Source organism: Canis aureus, chromosome 5, assembly GCF_053574225.1.
Source record: "Canis aureus isolate CA01 chromosome 5, VMU_Caureus_v.1.0, whole genome shotgun sequence".
NCBI classification, from domain to species: Eukaryota; Metazoa; Chordata; class Mammalia; order Carnivora; family Canidae; genus Canis; species Canis aureus.
The window spans coordinates 61,177,086-61,199,237 of record NC_135615.1 but is presented as its reverse complement, the minus strand read 5'-3'; the positions used below and the strand labels follow the sequence as shown (position 1 = coordinate 61,199,237).

The 22,152-nt window shown below is 40.7% G+C and overlaps 1 protein-coding gene across 3 annotated transcripts in view; it reads left to right on the top strand.

Moving 5' to 3' along the window:
- LPCAT2 (lysophosphatidylcholine acyltransferase 2) overlaps positions 1-16,677 on the top strand; it is a 67,209-nt gene extending 50,532 nt beyond the window's left edge. For all 3 annotated transcript variants that reach the window (XM_077898386.1, XM_077898385.1, XM_077898384.1), the window contains 3 exons: positions 6,700-6,798; positions 11,300-11,435; positions 14,795-16,677. In XM_077898386.1, the coding sequence (XP_077754512.1) occupies positions 6,700-6,798; positions 11,300-11,435; positions 14,795-14,979 (420 nt within the window). In that variant the 3' untranslated portion in view covers positions 14,980-16,677. The remainder of the gene's footprint in view (positions 1-6,699; positions 6,799-11,299; positions 11,436-14,794) is intronic.
- Positions 16,678-22,152: the final 5,475 nt, after the last annotated feature.

Below are 22,152 nucleotides of genomic sequence, written 5' to 3'. Positions count from 1 at the left end.
GTTTTGCTTTGATTTGTTTGTAAAAAGGGTTAGGGCATTGGAGAATAAAGGGTGGATCCGTAATCTAAAATGTCGCTCTTAATCATTCTTACATGTTCTTCATACAAAATCAGGCATGCCCGGCGCCTGTTGGCTGACTGGTTCTTGTCATGTCTTGCCCTGCCCCAGAGCTTGGAATGGTTTTTTTGTTGTTGTTGTTCCTCTTGAAAAACTGCAGACAGAAGAAATGTAAGCAAAGGAGGAAAAAGAAAAAAAAAAAAAAAAGGAAGGGTTGCATGAATTGTAACCAATTATGTAGTCTATAAAGGAATATAGAGATATATAAAGATACATAAATATTGTTGACTGTTACAGTGCTTCTCACAGCTGACTGCAATTCAGAATCACAGGGAGAGCTCTTTAGGAATACTGACACCTAAGTCCCACCCCAAACTGGTAAACAGAGAATCTTGAGAGGTGGGGCCCAGGGATGAGTATTTTATCCCCAGGTGATCCAATAAGCAGGTAAGGTCACCATGCCAGAGCAGTGGTCTCTGTCTTGTGTATGGCCCTTGGTTTGGCCCTCTCATTTTGATCAGGAGGTTATGGTGGGCATAATCCAGAATCCTCCAGCAAGTAGATTCAGCCTGAGGCGATGCGTCTGCAAGTGCTCAGCTCCCCCACCTGCTATTGAAGTAGCCCCTCCTGCTTCTCTGGCTCTTAATGCATTCCTTCTCTCTCCCAGGCTACTTTAGAGGGTCCTCCTGAGTTTGAAGATAAATTCTTCCTTCCTCTTTGGACTCATTTAGAGGAGCGTTTAACTATGGAACTGATGTAACTCTCCTGTTAACAGCCCACAGCTTCATGTGAGAAATCCCAGTGAAATCAGGAGAGGTTGGCATTTGGCCTCCTCGCTCACCATCATCACCATCATATAATATTTATGCAACACCACGCACATATAATTCTGCACTGAGCCAAGCACAGAGACCACATCCGCCTTCCTCTAGGGACTTGTAAATTTAAGTTTGCTCTGGTGTGCTACTTAGACCAGGTATGGTCCTATCAGAATGAGATCACTGCCAGCAACCACACATTAATATCAGGATCCTTATTTTAGAATCAACCCATTCATATGTCAGACATGAGTGTAGGAATATAGCCAAGAAAGGGGAAAGCTGCCAAGATGCCTTTTAAGGTCTCAGAATATTAAGTTTATTATTTAACCTTTCCATATGACAGTTGTAGAAAGGGCAGCAGAGCCTTACCTTTTTTTCCTCAGTTAATTCTAAATATTTTATGAAAGTTAAGACGGTTACCTCATGCTGGAGGTGATATTAAGTATTTTTCTTGCTCCTAGGGTCAAGGGATTATCTGCTCTTAGGATTCACTTCCTGCCTGTACAGGGCAAACATCCTGAAATTATGTACATTTCTCTTCTGTTCTCTTCTGGATTTGTATAAAACTTGTATAGGTAACCCCAGTCACTAGCGTAGACACTAGAAAATCCAGTCTAAACTCTGGACTTTTTTTAAGTATTCAAAACTTTGGCATTGTGTGGAACCATTAGCCTAATGAATGATTGAATTTCTTAGTTTTTATCTAACAGTTGATGTTTTAAGGGGACATTTTCAATGTGTGAGGGAATATTTACATGGTAATTTTTTTTAATTTTGCCATTTCTACATGGAAGCTTGCTTATAGGCTAAGACTTTATATGATTCCTATTCCATCCCATGATTTTTTAGTTCTAACATTAAGCAATACAATCAATGTAGTAAGTTGAAAATAATACTCAATGATCTTATAAAGCATTTGAAATTGTACCATCTACATTTTTAAATTTCAAAACATCCCATATGACTTTGAAAAACATCTTTATGTTAATACAAGCCCCTGGATTCCATAAACTGTGACTGCAGGAAAAAAGAATGTAGTTCTGTTTGCACGCATGCTGTACACCTAAGAAAAGCAGACCTCCAAAAATATGCAGAATGGGTACATCATCTTAAAGATCACTTTTTAAATATCTTTTGAGTAGTAGTGCATTTATTTTTAAAAACTTTTTTTTTAAGTTAGCAATTTTGTCAGTAATATTGCATGACTAACCCATCATGGGGCCTTAAAAAAATATTCACAGATGCACCTGCAGGGCCCTGATATTTAACATGTCTATCAATCTTGAGGTGCTTTTAGAATTACTTCTTTAAAGTGCCTGTGTTTAATGTTAAGTGGATTAAAGCAATTTAATTCTGAGAAAATTGGTAATACAATTGTGTATGTGGGTAGAAACATGCTCTTAATAAGAATATTTGAGTAAACAGAATGCCTCTTCCCAGTCTCCTCTGGAAAACTGAGAATTTCCTGTATTTTAATAATAGTACTCCTTTGGATTTATGAAGCATCTTCAAAGACTCAAAGCCTTTTCCCCTTTGGCTGCTGCGTAATAGGTTCTGGTTTTATATAAACATTTCTAAATTGTTTTGATGGCATTGATTATCCCTTATTTGCAAGGATGATACAAATTATAACACATCAAAGACAATATAGTCCTCATCCTTGGGAGTTTACCATCTCAAAAGATATTCAGAACAGTATCCTTAAAACTTTAAGATTTAAAGTTTTAAAGTATCCTTACAATTTTAAAGGTTATAAAATGCATTTAACTCAGTAGGAATAAAAATGTTCAATAAATTGGACTGGGAAAAGCCTTAGGGAATGGATACCTGAGAATCAGACACAAGAACACCATCATTAATTTCCTTCTGGATTTTTATTTTATTTATTTTTTAGACAATTTTTCTTTTTTTTTTTTTTTTTTTTAAGATTTTGTTTAATTTATTCATGAGAGACACAGAGAGAGGCAGAGACATAGGCAGAGGAAGAAGCAGGCTCCCTGTGGGGAGCCTGATGCAGGACTAGATCCCAGGACCCCAGGATCATGACCTGAGCCAGATGCTCAACCACTGAGCCACCCAGGTGCCCCTCCTTCTGGAATTTTAAATGGACCACATTTGAACATGTGATCTGGAACTTCCCACTGGTCTGAGAAGCCAGTGTTGTGTGACTGTGGGGACGGCAAGGTGCTAGGGCCCCAGGAGGTCCCAGTGACCCCCAGCCTTCACTTCCACACTTTTCTGATCCTGCCAACCGCCACTAGATCCCACCATCTAGAGTGTCAGGCAGGTTCAGTCACCCTGTCTTTTGCAGTAACCCAATACAAATCTATAGTTCCTCCTTGGGACTGTCCTGGCCTCCAGATTAGGACAGATGATGGAGGGATTAGAGTCTCCTTCCAGAAAGCTGGGCTCCTCCTTTGAAATGTGGCCTTGAAATATTTTCAAGTCTAGATTTTTAAGTTTATAATTCTTCCTGAGAAGATCAATAGATTTTTAAAGAAAAAAACCCCACAGATTTGAAGTACAGTTTTTATCATGGAACTGGTTTGAAATTAAAAAATTAAAGGAGTGCATTTTGTTGTATACTTTTGTATTATCTGTTTTTTAATGTATTTTATTAAGCTACTTGCTTTAATTTGAATGACTTGGAGTCCGATCACTTAAATTTTCATTGTAATTAATGGTAATAGCAAGTTTTATGACCTCAAATAAAGTTTATGTCTCATTTTTTTATTTAAAATCAATTAACATATAGTGTGTGATTAGTTTCAGAAATAGAATTTAGTGACTCATCGGTTGTATATAATACACAGTGCTCCTTACATCACATACCCTCCTTAATGCCCGTCTGCCAGTACCCCGTCCCACCACCCCCCTCCCCTCGAGCAACCCTCAGTGTGTTTCCCAGAGTTAAGAGTCTCTTATGGTTTGTCTCCCCTCTGATTTTGTCTTATTTTATTTTTCCCCTCCCTTCTCCTTTGTCCATGTGTTTTGTTCCTTAAATTCCGCATATGAGTAAAAATCATGTATTTGACTTTCTTGATTGACTTATTTCACTTAGCATAATACCCTCTAGTTGCATCCACATTGTTGCTAATAGCAAGATTTTTTTGATGCTGAGTAATATCCCATTATATATATATCTTTATCCATTCATCTGTCAATGGACATCTAGGCTTTCCATAGTTCGGCTATTCTGAACATTGCTGCTATAAACATTATGATGCAGGTGCTCCTTCAGATCACTACATTTTTATCCTTTGGATAAATGCCTACAAGTGCAATCACTGGGTCATAGGGTTCTCTCTCTCTCTCTCTCTTTCTCTCTTTAGTCAAAATGAGTTAGTCGAATGGGTAACTTCAAAGATTCCTTCCAGTTCAAAGTTTTATTATTCTGAATTTGGAAACTTAACAATATATGTTTTATTGATCCAATAATAAAATATCTGAGAATAATTTCCATACTGCTTTTTTATCCCCTTCACATTACTAAGATGAAAACTTACCTATAATTTCTTGTGTGATTGATTACCAAGGGTCTGCTTCTTTTTGTCAGCCAAAACCATTCAGAGATAAGACTGCTAGTGAATATTAGAGGTTCAGAATATTACTTTGTTTTGTGAGTAGTGGTAATATGAAAGGTCCTTTACATTTCCCTTTCTCCATCTACAGAATGAGTAATAATGCTTGACTTCTGCTATACATAGGGTTCAGTGGTATAAATAAAAATTAGAGCCTCACAATGAAGAGACAACATAAATTCAAAAGAATATTCCCAATTGTACAATCTATGATTGTAGGTTCATTGTCTACTGCTCATTCTTCTATCTGTTCTTTAGACCTTCCATTCAAGACTTCTGTGTTGCTTCATAGAGAATGTCAATTGAGGAACAAATGCACCTAAGTGAGCAATAGGTCTATCGTTCAATAAGCTGCTCGGCCTCTAAGGCTAATGAACAACAGCCTTCTGTGATGTGTAAGGAAATGAATGGTGGTGGCACAAGAAGGAAATCATGTTACTTAAAACTCCACTGTCTTTGAAATTTCTAGGGTGATGAAAATCTTGTAGCTATTATTTGTGGCAGTGGTTACCCTGGTGCATACATTTGTCAAAACACATTAACTATACACTTAAAATGGATCTTTTCATTGGATGTAAATGATACTTTTAAAAAAAAAAAAAAAGATCAGTTTCTTTAAAAAAAATTTGGTTCAAGAAAAGGAAAAGGGGCACCTGGGTGCCTCAGTGGGTTAAGTGTCCAACTCTTGATTTCGGCTCAGGTCATGATCTCAGGTCATAGGATCCAGCCCTGGGTTGGGCTCTGCACTCAGTGCGGTGTGTGCTTGAGGCTCTCTCCCTCTCCCTCTGCCCCCCCCCCATTTCTGTGTTGACTCTCTCTCTCTAATAAATAAAGCTTTTTTTTAAAGGGGGGCATGGTAGAAATACAGCTCCTTTATAAGTAACCAAACAAAAATGGAAGTCACATGACCTGAGTTTTGCCTTAGGCATAAACCCTTGTTCCTTAAAGGGAAATCTTAAAATATCTTTGTTTCTACCTTCTCTGGTGGGAAACTGAAGTTAAGAAGTGAAGTTATTCCTCTTTTTAGTTCCCTGTGGTAAGATACAACAGTAAGGTAAAAGGGACGCTTGATCTTTGGAGTCTTGGTTGCTTTGAGAAGCAGATCAAAGCTGCAATTTTCTTCCCTAGAAAAATGTACACACCAAAACTGCACACAAAAATGTACACACCCCCTATCAGGGGCCTCCCCTTTCCCCAAGCTCATCGACAAAACCCCAGTGAAGAACACTTGCCTTAGTTTTAAAGTGAACCCAGTGTCATAGGTAAAGGTCAAGGAGAAAAAGGTAGTATTTATTTTTAGTGCCTACCTAAGTGTGCTGAGCAATGGAAATACACCGCCACACAAAGAGAACAGTCCTTGCTCTAAAGGAACTCCTAATGGTTGAAATGTAGATACTTAGTCACAGTTAAAAATTCCACTCTTATTGATGCCAAACATTGTTTGTTCATCTGTCAAGTACCACACTAGCTTTGTTGGTCCTAGTTCACACTTTATGTGGGAATTCATCACTTGCAGATTTTACTGCCAAATTGCTTCTAACACCTGAGATCATCATCATTGGGCTTGTTGACAGTTCCCTTTCCTTTTCCCCACTTCGTCCTTAGTGTTCCTGTCTAGGAGAGTAGTTCATATGTAGGGAGGTATATAGATACTCATATCACACTAGTTAGAAGCTTAGAAGTTCAGGATCTCCTGGGGCCTCTCATCACCAGGTCGCTACTAAAATGGCTCAGGCTCGTTCCCTTGCTCCTGGTTTATTACAGAGGGAGCCCGCAACAAAGAAAGAATCTATCTGCAATCACTGCCTCAGTTTGCCCTTTCCCTTCCCTTCCCTTGTCTACATGTATAGGGTTGTTTAGTGACCCTGATCCCCCTTTGGTGACCTGCTGGTGTTGGCCATCATGGCGGGGCCACCACCAAGATTCTAGATCCTGCCTCGCAGAAGGGCTTCCTCCGGGGCTGAGCTCAAGAACCCATGCTGAGTGCCACAGAGCCACCAAATGGCCTCTGTTGATTAAATGTTTATATTCATTACTAAACAAATATATTTTACTTCCTCCTGAATGGGAATAGGTAGGCAGGCCCTTTGTTTGCTCTTCCCTCTCAGTGCCAACTTTCTTCTAAATAGGCTCAGTGCATGATGATGTTCAGTCATGTGACGTACCTGGATTTCACCTTTGGGGCTGTAATTAATAGTAATTAATGGGCCTGCTAATTGATTTCTCCCCTCCTTCCGTAGAACCACGATGGCAGTATTGACTTCCGAGAGTATGTGATCGGCCTGGCTGTCTTGTGCAACCCTGCCAATACAGAGGACATCATCCAGGTGGCATTTAAGGTACTGTCAGCCCTACCGAGAGCCTCCTAGTCAGTCTCATGAACAAGTGTCAACTCTAAGTGTATTATCTGAAAATCAGTGAAATCTGTTACATGGATTTATAGATCTGCTGTAACGTGTACATGAGGGTAATGCGATTAAAGCAATTGCTACTGAGAATAAAGAAAACACAAGCACCCATTTGAGCACAGGGGACGTCTTGGGGAGCCGCCCTGCTAACGGCATCAAGATTGAAGAGCGGGTGATTTAACAAATTAGTCTTAAAAGTGATTTCTATCCAGCCTCTCCATTTGAAGCCCCAAAGTACAGTTTATAAATAAACACCACCTGTCACCAGCCATCCCAATTCACCATCTGGAAAGTTCCCATCTACCCTTATTTTCTCTGTGTGCCAGAGATATTTTAAGTGCTCTTTTCCGGATGGAATTTGTTTTGTTGTGGTGATGGCTGGTGAGCATCATGATACGTGTCCCAAGTTCCCACCAGGTCTGTTTTCCCTGTAGTATTGCATATATTTTCACAGTGACATAGGGGCAAAGGGCGGTGGGGGAGGGAGGGTTGGCCGGTGAATAACACCTATAGCCCCGTCCCCAGCAGGACTCAGCGCAGGTCTGAACTGTTAGGACTTAGACTCCATTTATCACACACATGCCCAAGAGGAGGGGAAAGAAACCATTCTTAAAGTGTGTTTTTCATTTTTCAGAGATAAAAGGTGTCTCATCTAATTAGTAATAAGTAGGATGTTCGCTTCCAGTTCTAAGTTGTGTCATCTACTCTCAAGTGAACCAAAAACTTGATTTCCATGCTTGTCTTTGTATCAAGCTCTCTATATGTACTGACTCACCCTTCAGCCACTTGACCGTCTCCCTGCTTCCATCCACCATGACGACGGAGGACCGTCTCCATTCCTGTTTCCTACTCTTCTCTTTTCCTGGTTTCTGAAAATATCCCACTGTGATTCTGACAGATTTCCTCTCTCCTGTGTCATCTAGACAGACTGTTTCTCCAAGAGTCCTTTCTCACGTTTTAGAGGCCACCAGGGCAAGCCTTAGGAATGTTCATGCATTTTGTCATTTACAGAGAAGTCCCCAGGCTTACCTTTTTTTTTTTTTTTTTTTTTTAATTTCAGATTGGCTTAAACTGAGTTAACTGCAAGGCCTGTAAAGAACCTAAGTGGTTGATGCTTAGCAGATGGTCCTACGGCAAGGGCCAGAACTTTTTCCAAGTTTAAAACGTTTGGCTTTTACAGACTTACTTATTCATCATAAAACCTAAAATTATACACATAGCTAACTTATTCCAATCCAGATATTTCTGTTTCTGTTTTGGGATTGTATACCTAATTATAAGTTTAGCTGAGCAAATGGTCACTTTAGGTTTACCGATGAAAGACCTGATAGAAAATTTGGCCCTCTGTCACAGTAATTATTGTTTTTAAACGTCGTGAGATTTTTCTCTAGCCTAGACCTTGGTCTGGTATAGAAGAGGGAAGCAAGGAGAACCTAAAACTATAATTAGCTCTTTTTCCAGTAAGACAGGGGTCATGCTTTACATTGCTTATTTTTCCACATTCTTTTTCAGGAGTGTTTGATGTTTTTGGAAATACTTTGGCACACTTTTATTTTTCATTTAGTCGTATCCTTTTATATGCACAGAATCCTGTTGCTTCCTTTTATCTGGGAAGCACTTCACAGTGAACTCCCCATCCTTGAGCTCATTTCATCGTCATAGAGACCGGCAGAGGTAGAGTTCTTCAGCTGTGAGCAATGAGCATATGCTATGGCCGAGAAATCTACCATAAGGCCAGGGAGATGGCTCCAGAATAGACTTGGTGACAGGGACTCCAGAGGACCCTACTGCAGGGACTGCTCTGTATTAGTGGGAGCACCCCCAGCTCTGCCCACAGTCACATTCCAGGGAGTGTTCAGATGGTCGTGAGCCATGTGCTTGCTGGAAGGACTGGATGTATGGGCTCAGGGTCTCACCATATTCCACGTAGTGGACAGATATTGTTCCTCCAAAAGCAACTGGGGTGTTAAGCTTCCTACCAGAGTCCAGAGTGTGGGATTTACCTGAGGTCTGGGTACTCTGTAGCACAGAGATTTTCAGGAGAGATGAGTAATTGAGGAAAAGTGAGTGTTTTAGTGAGGGGTACAGCCTGGGGTAGTTGTGACAAAGGCCAGATAGAGAGGAAGTAGAAACACCCAGCCTGGGCCTGGTGAAGGGAATTTCCACAGAAGTGAGAGCCACCGAGCACAGAATATGACCAATGAATTGCTGAGGATTGTGTGGGAATAGAAGGCCTCTCAAGAAAGCTTCACACTTGTGAGGAGTGGGGTATGACGGGATCTCCTCACAGTTACTGCCAGAAGTCCAAGGCCCCTAGAAAGCCCTGGGCTGCAGTTTGTGCAAATGAACAAATGCTAACCCACTTTTTCCTCAGGGGCTGTCTTCTCCTTCACTTGGGGGCTAAGTGATCAAAAATAGGAAAGTCCCTGCTTCCTCAGCTGAGGCAACACATTAACCACCTTTAGGGCTAGTGTTCTCCTCCCACCCTGGTCAGACTATGCTTGTGGTTCTGCTCATGATTATCATACCTTATCTACTGCCTCTGGTTTTCTGGTTTTGGTCATGTGTTTGGTCAGAAGTGACGCCTTAAAGGCAGGAGCTCTAGATGTCACCTGCCTGGATTTGGATGCCGGCTCTACCACCAACCAGTTGTGTGGCCCTGGGAAAAGAACCTAACTATCTCATGCTTCAGCTTTGTCATCCAGAAGACAGACCTACTGACAGCACCTACCCTGCCTAAGACCACGGTGAGGGCACAGTAATCAGTTAACACAAGGAAAGTGATTCAAACACTCTGGATCAGTGCCTGCAAGGAATCAGCGCCAGCATCCATTTAAAAACCTTAATGCCAGGCCCAGGAGAAGATTTTGAAGATGAGATATTCATTATCTAACAATTATCACTGTTTTGCCACTTGACTTTCAACCCGTCCCACCTACCTCCTTTTCCTTTCGGCCTATAAACATGTTCAGAGTCTCCCTTCCTAGCGACGACTTCCTTTTGTGCTTAGCCAATGCCCTGTTTACCTCCTTCCTGTTATTCCACATTTCTCAAAGAGCCCGTGCTGGTTGCCTCTGCCATGCACCTCTCTTCATTCCCAGTGTCCCATGACCACCTGGCCTCCAATTCCCTCAAACTGTGTTTCCCGAAGGCATCCAGATCTCCTGGTTACCAAGCCCAGCAATGCTCTTTGCTTCTTGTCTGCCCTCTCTGTGGTGTTTGACTCCCTGGGCCCTTACCACTCTCAGGGTGTCTCCCTCTTTCCAGAAAGAGGTGCACTCCTCATTTCCCATTCTCTCTGATGCCTTCTTCTGAGTCTTTCTCTGCCAGCTCCTCTTCTCTGCACACACTTCAATTCATGCCATTCCCAGGGCGTCTCATCACTTTGTACATTCTCTACAGAGAAGCTCCAGCGCCCCCAGACTTGGCAGTTCTTACCCGAAGTCATGGCTTGAGCCTCAACCACCCTCCTGAGCTGAGGTGCTGCAGGCTCGTACCTTCCCCTGGCACCTCTGACTCAAGTCTCACCTCTCCAGGTCCAGCTTTTGGTCTATTGCTCTGGGGAACGGACCCCACTCTCCCCAGGTGCCCAAGCACCGTAGCCTACTCTCACTCCTCCTTGCCATCCCCACAGGCCCCGATTGCTGGCCAGGCCCTGCCTTTGCTTCCCCCCAAATTCTGCTCCCGTGCTCCCTGCTCCTCCATCTCATACTCTTCATTGTTTTTCCCACTTCTAGTCTTTCCAACATTGAGTCTAATCCATCCTCCACACTCTCAGTTCACATATAATCACACCACATCCCCTACAGCCATAATCCCACAGGGTCAGGTGAGACGTCATATAGCCATCATGGCGTGATTCCTGCTTGTCTGTCAGTCTCCTGGTCTGAGCCCCTGGCAATCACTGCCAGTCCTCGTGTGTTCTTTGTGTTCGAAGACCCAACTCAACCTGTCAACTCAGTATAGCTTTCCCTGACCTCTCTCATAGGATTCATCTTGCTCTCTACAGGACTCCCACGTCCTTTGGACTTACTCTTATTGCAGCCCCCATTTTCATTTTCTCTCTTCCCACAACCAAGCCACATGTCTCAAGGGTGGCAGAGACCAATCTTCCTATAGATTCAGCTCCCTAGCCCCTGGCACAATAGAGGTGTGAATTTTGTTTTTTAAGATTTTATTTATTCATGAGAGACACAGAGAGAGGCAGAGACATAGACAGAGGGAGAAGCAGGTTCCCTGCAGGGAGCCCGATGTGGGACTCGATCCTGGGACTCTGGGATCACACCCTGGGCCGAAGGCGGACGTTCAGCTGCTGAGCCACCCAGGGATCCCTAGATGTGTGAATTATTTAAGAGTTTATTTTCTGAGATTTCTCTGTACCACTATTGCTCTGCCCACATGCATCCTTATATTTATCTACTCTTTCTTTCAGCTGTTTGATGTTGATGAGGATGGCTACATAACAGAGGAAGAGTTTTCCACCATTTTACAGGCGGCCCTTGGGGTGCCTGACCTGGATGTTTCTGGTCTTTTCAAGGAGATAGCCCAAGGGGATTCTGTGTCCTATGGTGAGTAGGCAGTTTGGTTTCGGCTTTAGTTTGCCAGGAGGGCATCCGACCACAGACAGACCCTCAGGCAGGAATGTGATTTCCCTCTACTAATTGCATTAACAATAGAAATAACAGGAGTGATGATGATGATGACAGGAATAATAGTAGTAGTGAAATAAGAAGAGCTACTTACTGAGCACTTGTATGCTAAGCACTCTTCTAAACACTTTTTAATACATCTTTACAGCAAACCTATTTAATCAGTACTCTTAATGATTAATTTATTGAGATGCATGGAATTTAACTTACCTAAGGTCACATCATCTAGAGAATGTCAGAGCCAGGATTCAAAAACCAAGAGTCTGGTTCTAGAGCCTGGATCTCTGCCCTCCCCACCTTATTTCTCATCTGCTGCCCCTCCTGGAAGAGTCTTTTCCTTTCTGCTATCACTGTGGCCAAGCAAAACTGAGCAAGTTAACTAAAGTGGTTGTAACTCTGAAGGATAGAGGGGTACAGGTAAAGTACCAACAGTAACTACAGCAGCTAAACCATCCATTATCACACTTGCCATTAGCAGCTTAGGCAAGCTTTCACATAGGCTCGTTTTCTCCTGCCCTGTGGATAGCACCCAGTGAGGTCACATAGGTTCATTTTCTCCTGCCCTGTGGATGGCACCCGGAGAGGTCGGGACCATCATGGTGGAAGAAGACTACAGCAGGTCCATCCATCAGGGACCAAGCTGTCTCCATATGCCTTGAGTCCACACATCAAAACAAGACCCCCCCTGTCTGAAGGATGGTATACCAGTTTCCACATATTTCCCAGTACAGTTGTTGAGAAAAACCCACTTGGGTTGAGAGGCCTAGGTGACTGCTTCCCTGCCTTAGCTTTGATGTGGTCATTAAGGTCAGGTTGGCTTATCTTCCCCAGCCTTCCCCCCACACACCCACACAGGCTACATGGGGTTTCCTCTGGAATGCCTCTTTCCTTATGGTGTTCAGAGAGTTTCAGCTATTAATTTCCATGGGATAGGGGAATGAGATCACATACTTCTCTCACTGTCTGTTTTTAATTACTATCATTCTGCTGCCCTTTATTCCATTTTAGGTAATTAAGGGCCTACAGCACTTACTTTATTGAGTTCATGGAAGGGAGGGAGGGAGGAAGGGAAGGAAGGAGGGAGGGAGGAAGGAAGGAAAGAAAGAAGGGAAGGAAGAGAGGAAGGAGTAAGGGAGGGAAAAAGGGAAGTACATACTAAGATAAAATATATGAGTCATAAACCCTTTGTGTACTAATTCTCTGACCATTTTCCTTTCACAAGTAAGACTCTTTATTGCTCTGAGCTGCCAAATTTGGAACAACTATTTAGAGTAACCATTTCATTGGAAGTTATACCAGAAACGATTCGTTAGGTAGTCATAACTTTACCCATTGATTTTAACAGATTTTTTAGGGAAATCTGCTTTGCTTTTTTTGGAGTTCAGTCTTTTTCTTTTTAGAATACACAGAATATCTCCCTCTCCCCCAATATTATGTCAGTTTCTTTTTTTGCAGGAATATTTGGAGGTATTTAAGTATGATTTTTATAAAAGGATAACCGTTGGAATGTATCAGAATATGACCATCTAAGTTGTTTTCCTTCTCAGTTTTCTGTTAGCCAAATTAATTCCACAAAGTAGCCAGTTCACAGAACTTCTTCTAGAAATGAGTTACTTTTTTTTAAAATGAATCACTTCTTAATGCCACTAACCTCTCCAAAGAAGGCAGAGACCTTGATCTTTTGAACAAAGCACAAGTCTTGAAAGACAGACCTTGGTTTCAGTAAATCAGCTCTCATGTTTACTTTCCATAGAAGTCACTTATGTGCCTCCATCCTGGAACTGGCTCATGCAGATGAACCTTTATTTTGGATGTTAAGAAAAAATATCCAAAGACCATGTTAATAGCTTGCCTGATTTGGAAACATATAATGGTCTATTAGTATAAAATAATGTTGCAGTTGCAAAAATGATTCGGGCTCAGTCCAGTGGCTTCCTCATCACTGAGACCTATTTCTGTCTTCAAGACTTGTTAGTTGGTCTAACGTCCTGTGAAGTAGACTCTGGGTTATCAGATGATTTAAAAAAATAATAGAAATAGAACATGGGGTTAAAAATCCTTTTGCTATAGAGCCAAATAGGTAGCTAATTCAAAGTCTAGGCTCCTTATGCTGTGTCAGCTCAATAAAGTTTTTCTCTGTCCAAACAGAAGAGGATAAAGGGATTTCAGAATGGAAGGTAGCCACACATTTCAGAAACTCTAGGTTGTTGGAGGCTTGATGTTCAAACTCCACTGGTTAACTTAGTTAGCCTTCTATACCTCTACCTCCATTCCTAATTCTGAAATACCCAAGATAGAAAGAGGCCCGCTACTCCGAGGTCTTGTAATACGATTATTATATATTGTACACTCTCCTTGCCTTTGTTGATCATTAGTCGGGGCTCAGCTTTTCAAGGCTGTGTCTTTGTATACCAGAATTAAGGGTTAAAATGGTTTTAAAAACCAGTAATAGAATGTCACAGGTAATAGCATTTTTAAACACTTTGTATTACAAAAAAAATTATAGCAATATAGAAAACTGAGTGAAACATAAACGTGAAGTGTAATGAGGTTTCATAGAGTGAGCACTTTGCATTACTACTGCTCGGGTCAAGAAATAGAACTCTTTAAGAACTCTGGAAACATCTGTGTGCTCATTCCCAGCAACAGCCACTCCCTCTCTCCTAAAGTGGGGCATGGCTGACCTGATTTTAAAAGGAATCTCTACTTGATTTCCTTTTTAGTATGTCACTACAAAATCTTTAAATATTATGTGTTAGGTTTGCTTGAGTTTTTGAGCTTCATATAATGGACTCCCACAGTATGTGTTGTTTTGTATCTGGCTGTTTTCATTCAACATTATGGCTTTAAGATTTGTCCACAGTGTTACAACACAGCAGTTCCTTCATCTTCATGGCCGTGGAGCCATTATGTCTCATGAAAATGCTACAAGTCTCTATTTCTGCTGTTGACCAAGCTTGAGTGGTTTCCATTTTTCACCTGTCATAACCAATGTTGCTGTGAACATTCTCAGGCATGTCCTCCAGAAGACAGCATGCACTCATTTCTCTAGGATATATACTCTGGGATAGAATTAATGGGTCATGGAGTATGTGAATCCTCAGCTTTACTAGATAATGGAAAAACTCTCCTGCAAAGTGCCTGGACAGTTTATAAGAGTCAAGTAATAGGATTTGGCAATAATTATATTATTAAAATCATAGATGAATCTGTATTATGCTGAAAGAAGATTCGCCTCAATTTATTGAATTTTGTTTGTGTTTTTCCCCCTCTTTTAGAGGAATTTAAAAGTTTTGCCCTAAAGCACCCAGAATATGCTAAAATATTTACAACCTACTTAGACCTCCAGACGTGCCATGTGTTCTCATTACCAAAAGAAGTCCAGCCAGCTCCCTCGGTTGCCAGTAATAAAGTCAGCCCCGAAAATCATGATGAGAGTACCTCAGACAAAAAAGATGACTGAAGTCTAATATTCACAGTCAGAAAAGGCATTTCCTTGAAACTGTAAAGGGATTCATTGATAGCATTCTTCAAGTGATTTCTGAGTAATTATGATGTTCAAAATGGAAAGCTTTTTAAAAATAAAAATGATAGATTGCCTTATCAAAATGCTTTTATTCACCTATGTATATTATTAAGTAATATTCCCTTTCTATTATGTTATATTGTGTGCTGTATGATTGGTTTCCCGGTGATAAATATGTCTTTATGGATTTATCTGTTTAATTTGCAAATAATGGTGAATGAAATGGTCTCACTTGTTTACTGATGAGCATTAATCAACACTGTAAAGAGTTGTAAAAAGTGCACTTTTCAATCTAATTCCCTTTAAAGAAATGAAGTAATAGTGTTACTTTCCCATTCTGAAAATAAGAACATTGCAGGATTCTTTGCCTCTGACTTCACAGATGCATTATTTCATTTCCAGTTCAGTTTCTTGGATCACTAAATGTGAATTGGAAGGGGGAGTTCCCATTAATTCAATGAGACTTCTTAGAACTCAAATTCTTTTTATTGCAGATTTCCTTACCCACCTACTAAGGAAACTATCATTTTGCATGATCTACAGTTTAGAACTTTGTGTTAAAGACCAAGGCTATAACTAAAGGCTAAGTAGGAATTGCCTTATTGCAGGTAAACTTGACTTCATAATGAGAAAACGAATCACTTGCCACAGAGTCTAGTTTGAGTTGGATAGTTCAGAAGGCAGGGCTTGCCCACCAAATGGGTCACATTTGATCCATTTATATAGTATTAGAATTAATACATTTTACCATTCAAATGGGAGTTTTATTTTGTTAAGTGTCGTCTCCAATTTTAGAGCTTGCCTGAGATATCTACAGGGAAAACACAAAAGGTCCCAAAGTATTGAAAGCTAGAGAACTCAAAAACCTTATTAAGGTGAGGCAGCAATTTAACATTCTTTCCATTAGGTCAGGCAATAATTCCCTCAAGTGCTATTTTTACTGGATGTCACACAGCATACTTATTTGTTGTTAATGTCACTGTGTTTGAAATTTTGAACAAAGAACCAATTTATATAATACAGTGTACAAAAATAATCGGTTCATTTCTGAATTTTGTCTTTGAAATCAATCTCTTTGTTTTGGTTGTATTTCTGAATTACCCCCAAATTCATTTTTTAAAGCCATTTATGAAGGTGGGAAGTGTCACGAGAGGTGAATCAGCATTTCAAACTAGTTGTACACGTTAAGCTGTGAGTGTTCTAATTTAATGAGTGGATTTGGATAATTGCTTACTAAAATGTTTTATCCTTAAATGTATAGGATCGTTTGCTTTTTGTGTGTCTTAAAGCTGTTTAGACAGAGTATTGAATGAACTGAAAACAACTGCCTAAGTAATTAGAAAAGTTACCCCTATAATAGTGTCTGCATATGTATGTACTACTCAGGTACCATGATTGCTTTTTATCATAGAAAAGCCACATATTACTCCCATTAATTATGAAAAAGTAGCATTGTAAACTGAAAGTTTTCTATGAGGCTCTTGAAAATGATTCCCTTGTTTTCCCATTTTCAAATAATATTTTATGCTCCTTAAGTCCACTTCTGCCAATGTAATATTCCTATTTTATTATGTTATTGAATAAACAAACTTGCTATATGAAATTCTTGGCAATTAAAAAATTCTGGTTTTACCATTTTGTCTCCAAGGTAATATTACCTTTTTAATATTGTGGTTTGAATGTGTTTGCATATTTATGACTGCGATTAATCATTCTTGTTTGTATTTAAGCTTTCTGAAATGTCAGGCATGATGTTGCTCTAATGAAAAACTCAAATTTTAGCCAAAGTTGCAATAGTTAGTATTCTCATGGAAGTTGACTTTTGTCTGGTGGGGTGTGTATGATAACACAGTCATGATCATCAGTATCCCTACAGCCTAGGCCTCTTCTTTAGGCCATGGTAACAAAGATTTCCTTCAGAGAGGCTGTTCTCCTCTGAGAACTTGAAGTTAGGAATTAAATTTCATTAAGTTAGTTAAATGCACTGTGATTTCCTATAATCATTTGAAAAAAAAAATAGGTTACTCTTTGAAATGAGAAATACTAGGTCCTAAGTCCTATAAATCATAAAAATTTCAATCAGAACAGCCCTGTTGCAGGATAATGAGGTGCTGCATGCTTATGTACCAAACTGCTAGCATTATGTGAATTTCATATTCCTCTGCCACTGCTTCTAGAATTTTAGAAGGCTGGCTCTGATTGCTAGTGGTGGTACCTATCACAGATACGTAAAATAGACTGTGTCATGTAGGCTGCTGTCGGCATGGGGCACAGCAGTACAGATACCAGATTCCCAGACTCCGGAGCTGTCCCCATCACGCTATTGCAAACGCAAGGTGGGTAATTGGCACTCTGGACAGGGTGGATAGGAAGGCTCCCTTCCCCAAAAATCCTTATGTAGGGGTGCCAGCATGGCTAAGTTGGGTCAACTTCCCACTCTTGATTTTTGGGGTTCAGGTCATGATCTGAAGGCCCAAGTTGGGTTCTGTGCTTGAAACTGTCTGCTTGAGGTTCTCCCTCTCCCTCTGCCCCTCTCCCTGCTCAGGTGCTCTCAATAAAATAAAATATTAAAAAAATTGTAAGACATTAAAAATAAAACATTAAAAAAATTGTAAGACTTCCTTGAGTATTTGTTTGTATATAGCAATCACTAAATAGGATAAAAAGTCACCAGTAAGAAACCATTCCCTAGGAAAGCAGACATACTTAGGATCTTTTTCTCCCCCTTTTCTGTTCTCTTGGATACACTTCAGGGTTTTTTGGTGTTGTTAATCTGTTATGCCAGAGTGTTAAATCCGTACTACTTGTGGTCTGATAGAGGTGAAGGCCTGCACAAAGTGCTTGATATATATTCAATATACACCTCACAAACTTGAGGAAATAAGGTAATAGAGTTTGTGTTCCTTTTAGTCTGTTCAATGTAGCACTTGTTTCTAGATAATCGATAAACTTCTCAAGCGTGTGTGAGGAGCAGCGTGCTCTGACAAGCTGGCTCTCCTACACTGGGACACCAGTTTGCTATTTTTTCTAACATGTGAACCGTATCATTTTCTTTTCATGCTTATAAAGGAATCTACGTACATTAGAAAATATTTTTTTAAAAAAAAGGACAAAAAAACATGGTTGCTTCCATCACCCCAATTCCACAATTACTAATTTTCTGACATGTTTTATTTCACCCTTTTTTCTAGATACTCTTATGGTCTCAAGATAACAATGTATACGTTACTTTACATTCTGCTCTTTTTACTTGGAATGTAACCTTTTACAAGGCCATTAAAATATCCTGTAAATGTAAATTTTTCAGTGTCCCTAGTATTCCTTCAGGTAGCTACAGGCACTATATTTGATATTCTTCTCATACTGCACATGTGAGTTTGGCTTTCATTTTGGGATATATTACAAATAACTCAATACCCCATAATGGTTCATCATTAGGAATAGTTTGCCAAGGGATTTATTTATGCTTTTTGAATTCCAAAAAAAATTGATACTGTTATCCCAAATTATATAGAGTATGGTCATTTTAACATCATGTAGAAGGTCACAAGTTCATGTCTTTTAAAGGTAAATACAAGGGCACCTAGGTACCTCAGTTGGTTAAACATCTGCCTTCAACTTAGGTCATGATTCCAGGGTCCTGGGATCAAGTCCTGCATTGAGCTCCTGCTCAGCAGGGAGTCTGCTTCTCACTCTCCCTATGCCGCTCTTCTTGCTTGTGCTCTGTCTCAAATAAATAAAATGAAGGAAGGAAGGAAGGAAGGAAGGAAGGAAGGAAGGAAGGAAGGAAGGAAGGAAGGAAGGAAGGAAGGAGAAAGAAGAAAGAAAGAGAAAGAAAGAAAGAAAAGAAAGAAAGAAAGAAAGAAAGAAAGAAAGAAAGAAAGAAAAGAAAAAGAAAGAAAGAAAGAAAGAAAGAAAGAAAGAAAGAAAAAGAAAGAAGAAAGAAAGAAAGAAGAAAGAAAGAAAAGAAAAGGAAGGAAGGAAGGAAAGAAGGAAGGAAGAAAGAAAGAAAAAGAAAGAGAAAGAGAAAAAGAAAAAGAAAGAGAAAAAGAAAGGTAAGTACATTCTGGAGCATTTGGGTGTCTTAGTTAAGAAGCCAACTCTTGATTTTGGTTCAAGTCATGATCTCAAGGTTGTGGAATCGAACCCCAAGCTGGGTTCTGCACGGGGTATGGAGTCTCTAAAGATTCTCTCTTTCTCTCCCTCTGCCCCTCCTCCCCCAAAAAGGTAAGTATATTTCATCTTTTAAAAAATATTTATTTTCCCCTTTGTAAAAATAAGAGACAAATGATTATAATAAGTAATAACAAAGCAACAACGGCCACAATCTGGAATGCTTACATGTATTAGGTATTATGATAAATAATTTACAAATATCAATTCATTTAAAGACTTAGGTATCGGGGATCCCTGGGTGGCGCAGCGGTTTGGCGCCTGCCTTTGGCCCAGGGCGCGATCCTGGAAGACCCGGGATCAAATCCCATGTCGGGCTCCCGGTGCATGGAGCCTGCTTCTCCCTCTGCCTGTGTCTCTGCCTCTCTCTCTCTCTCTCTGAGACTATCATAAATAAATAAAAATTAAAAAAAAAAAAGACTTAGGTATCAATTCATTTAAAGACTTAGAAACATAAGTACTGGTGTCCCTGGTTTTACTGAACAAAATTTAGAATTATCCTTAAGTCTATTCATTAAATGGCAGAGCTTGGAATGAATACTAATTTTGTCTGCGTACAAAGGCCACCCTTCTAATTATTTACATATAGCATCACCATTGCCTGATCTTTTTTTTTTTTAAGATTTTATTCATTTATTCATGAGAGACACACACACAGAGAGAGGCAGAGACACAGGCAGAGGGAGAAGCAGGCTTCATGCAGGGAGCCCGATGTGGGACTGATCCCGGGTCTCCCGGGCTGAAGGTGGCGCTAAACCGCTGTGCCACCCGGGCTGCCTGCATTGCCTGATCTTTATAGAGTTTATATATTAATGTCTGCTAAATATTTTCCTACATGTGGGTTCTAGATATCAAATTTTGACTGAGTTTTTTTTTTTCAAGATTGTATTTATTTGTTCATGAGAGAGAGGGGCATAGACATAGGCAGAGGTACAAGCAGGTTCCTTGAGGGGAGCCCCATGTGGGACTTGATCCTAAGACCCCAAGACCCCGGGACCCAAGGATGATGCCCTGAGCCAAAGGCAAACAAACACTCAACCACTGATCCACCTAGGTGTTCCTTGACTGAGTTCTTAAATGGAAGAGAGTTCAAAATGGTTCGAAGCAGTGGTTGAAGTGGGAAAAGATGTGAAGGAGGCCCAGGATAGGTCAGCTGAAAATCCAGATGCCTTCCCTTATGAATAATCCAAGTTACTGTAAACCAATGGCAGGGTCAACTTCAGGATCCTAGCGTATAATCTTTTTCCTTTGTGGATAGTGAAGGAGCATGAGATCTCTACTTTTTTTTTTTTTTTTTAAGATTTATTTATTTATTTATTCAGAGAGAGAGAGCAAGAGGGAGAGACACAGGCAGAGGGAGAAGCAGGCTCCATGCAGGGAGCCTGACGTGGGACTCGATCCTGGGTCTACAGTATCACGCCCTGGGCTGAAGGCAGTGCTAAACCGCTGGGCCACCAGGGCTGCCCAAGATTTCTACTTTTTATAGGTCCCTTTGTTGTGGGTTCCCTTTTAGTCACATTTCTGCTCTCAGAATAATGTTACATGATCAAGAAGGTTGAGTTTGACAGAACTAAAGACTAAGGATTGGAATATCTAGGACCTTCATTCTCACTGTTGTGGAGTATCCCCTTTGCTGTTCTCGCTCATACCATTGCCCTCCTATAAATTCCCTTGCCAGACAGAGTACAGTGGATGCCCCAAAACATAAACCAGTTATCATTTATCCAGTTAAATTCTTTCAAAAGCCACCCATTGCAATTTGGATGCAATCCCAAATATTCAACATGCTCCACAAGGCCTTATGGGGTCCGGCTCCCCTCTGGAGGTCCAGATCTCAACCGTCCTCTGTCCCCGCCATCCACTAAACTCTCACCACCCACTCTTCCTTTTCCTCATATTGACTAAACCCCCTTCCAGCCTCAGGGGTTTCTGTACTGGATGTCTTCTCACCTGGCTCTCCTTCATTCAGATTAAAAAATAATAACAATAAAAATAAAAAGCTTCATTGAGATGATTCACACATCATACAATTCAACCATTTATTTTTTTTTCTTTTTTTTTAATTTTTATTTATTTATGTTAGTCACACACAGAGAGAGAGAGGCGGGCAGAGACACAGGCAGAAGGAGAAACAGGCTCCATGCACCAGGAGCCTGACATGGGATTCAATCCAGGGTCTCCCGGATCGCGCCCTGGGCCAAAGGCAGGCGCCAAACCACTGCGCCACCCAGGGATCCCAATTCAACCATTTAATGTGTGCAATTCAGTGCTTTTTTTTTTTTTTAAAGTATGTTCAGAGTTGGGCTACCATCAAACCTGATTTTTAAGATGTTTGGTTTTGTTTTTTTTTTAAGACTTTATGTATTCATGAAAAACAGACAGAGAGAGAGAGGCAGAGACACAAGCAGAAGGAGAAGCAGGTTCCCCACAGGGAGCCCGATGCAGGACTCAGTCCCAGGACCTCAGGATCATGACCTGAGCCAAAGGCAGACGCTCAACCGCTGAGCCATCCAGGTGCCCCAAGGTGTTTGTGTTTATTCCGATTTTAAATCAAACGTCGTGTCCTCAGATAGGAATCCCCCACTGCCTGAGCAAATCAGCTCTCCCTGTCTCAGAGGTTTGTAGTCCTGTTACCCTCGTTGTTAGACTTAAACTTCTGAGAAATTGTTTATATGTGTACTGCCTGTTACTCCCAGCGCTTAGAAGCTATGCCCGACAGGAGCAAACACTACGTGGTGAATGAACAGTGATAATGTTTTCCTTATCGTGCCTCGCATCAGATGGAGCAGAGGTCCTCTTTGCAACAAGGTCGAAAACCTGGCATTACGAAATCCCTGCAGCTCCCGTACAACTGGACTCACAGCGGCTGCTTAGTCGAGTTACATAACCGGCAAGTGCCAGGGCTGGAACTCAGACCCACAGCTGTCTGGCCTTACG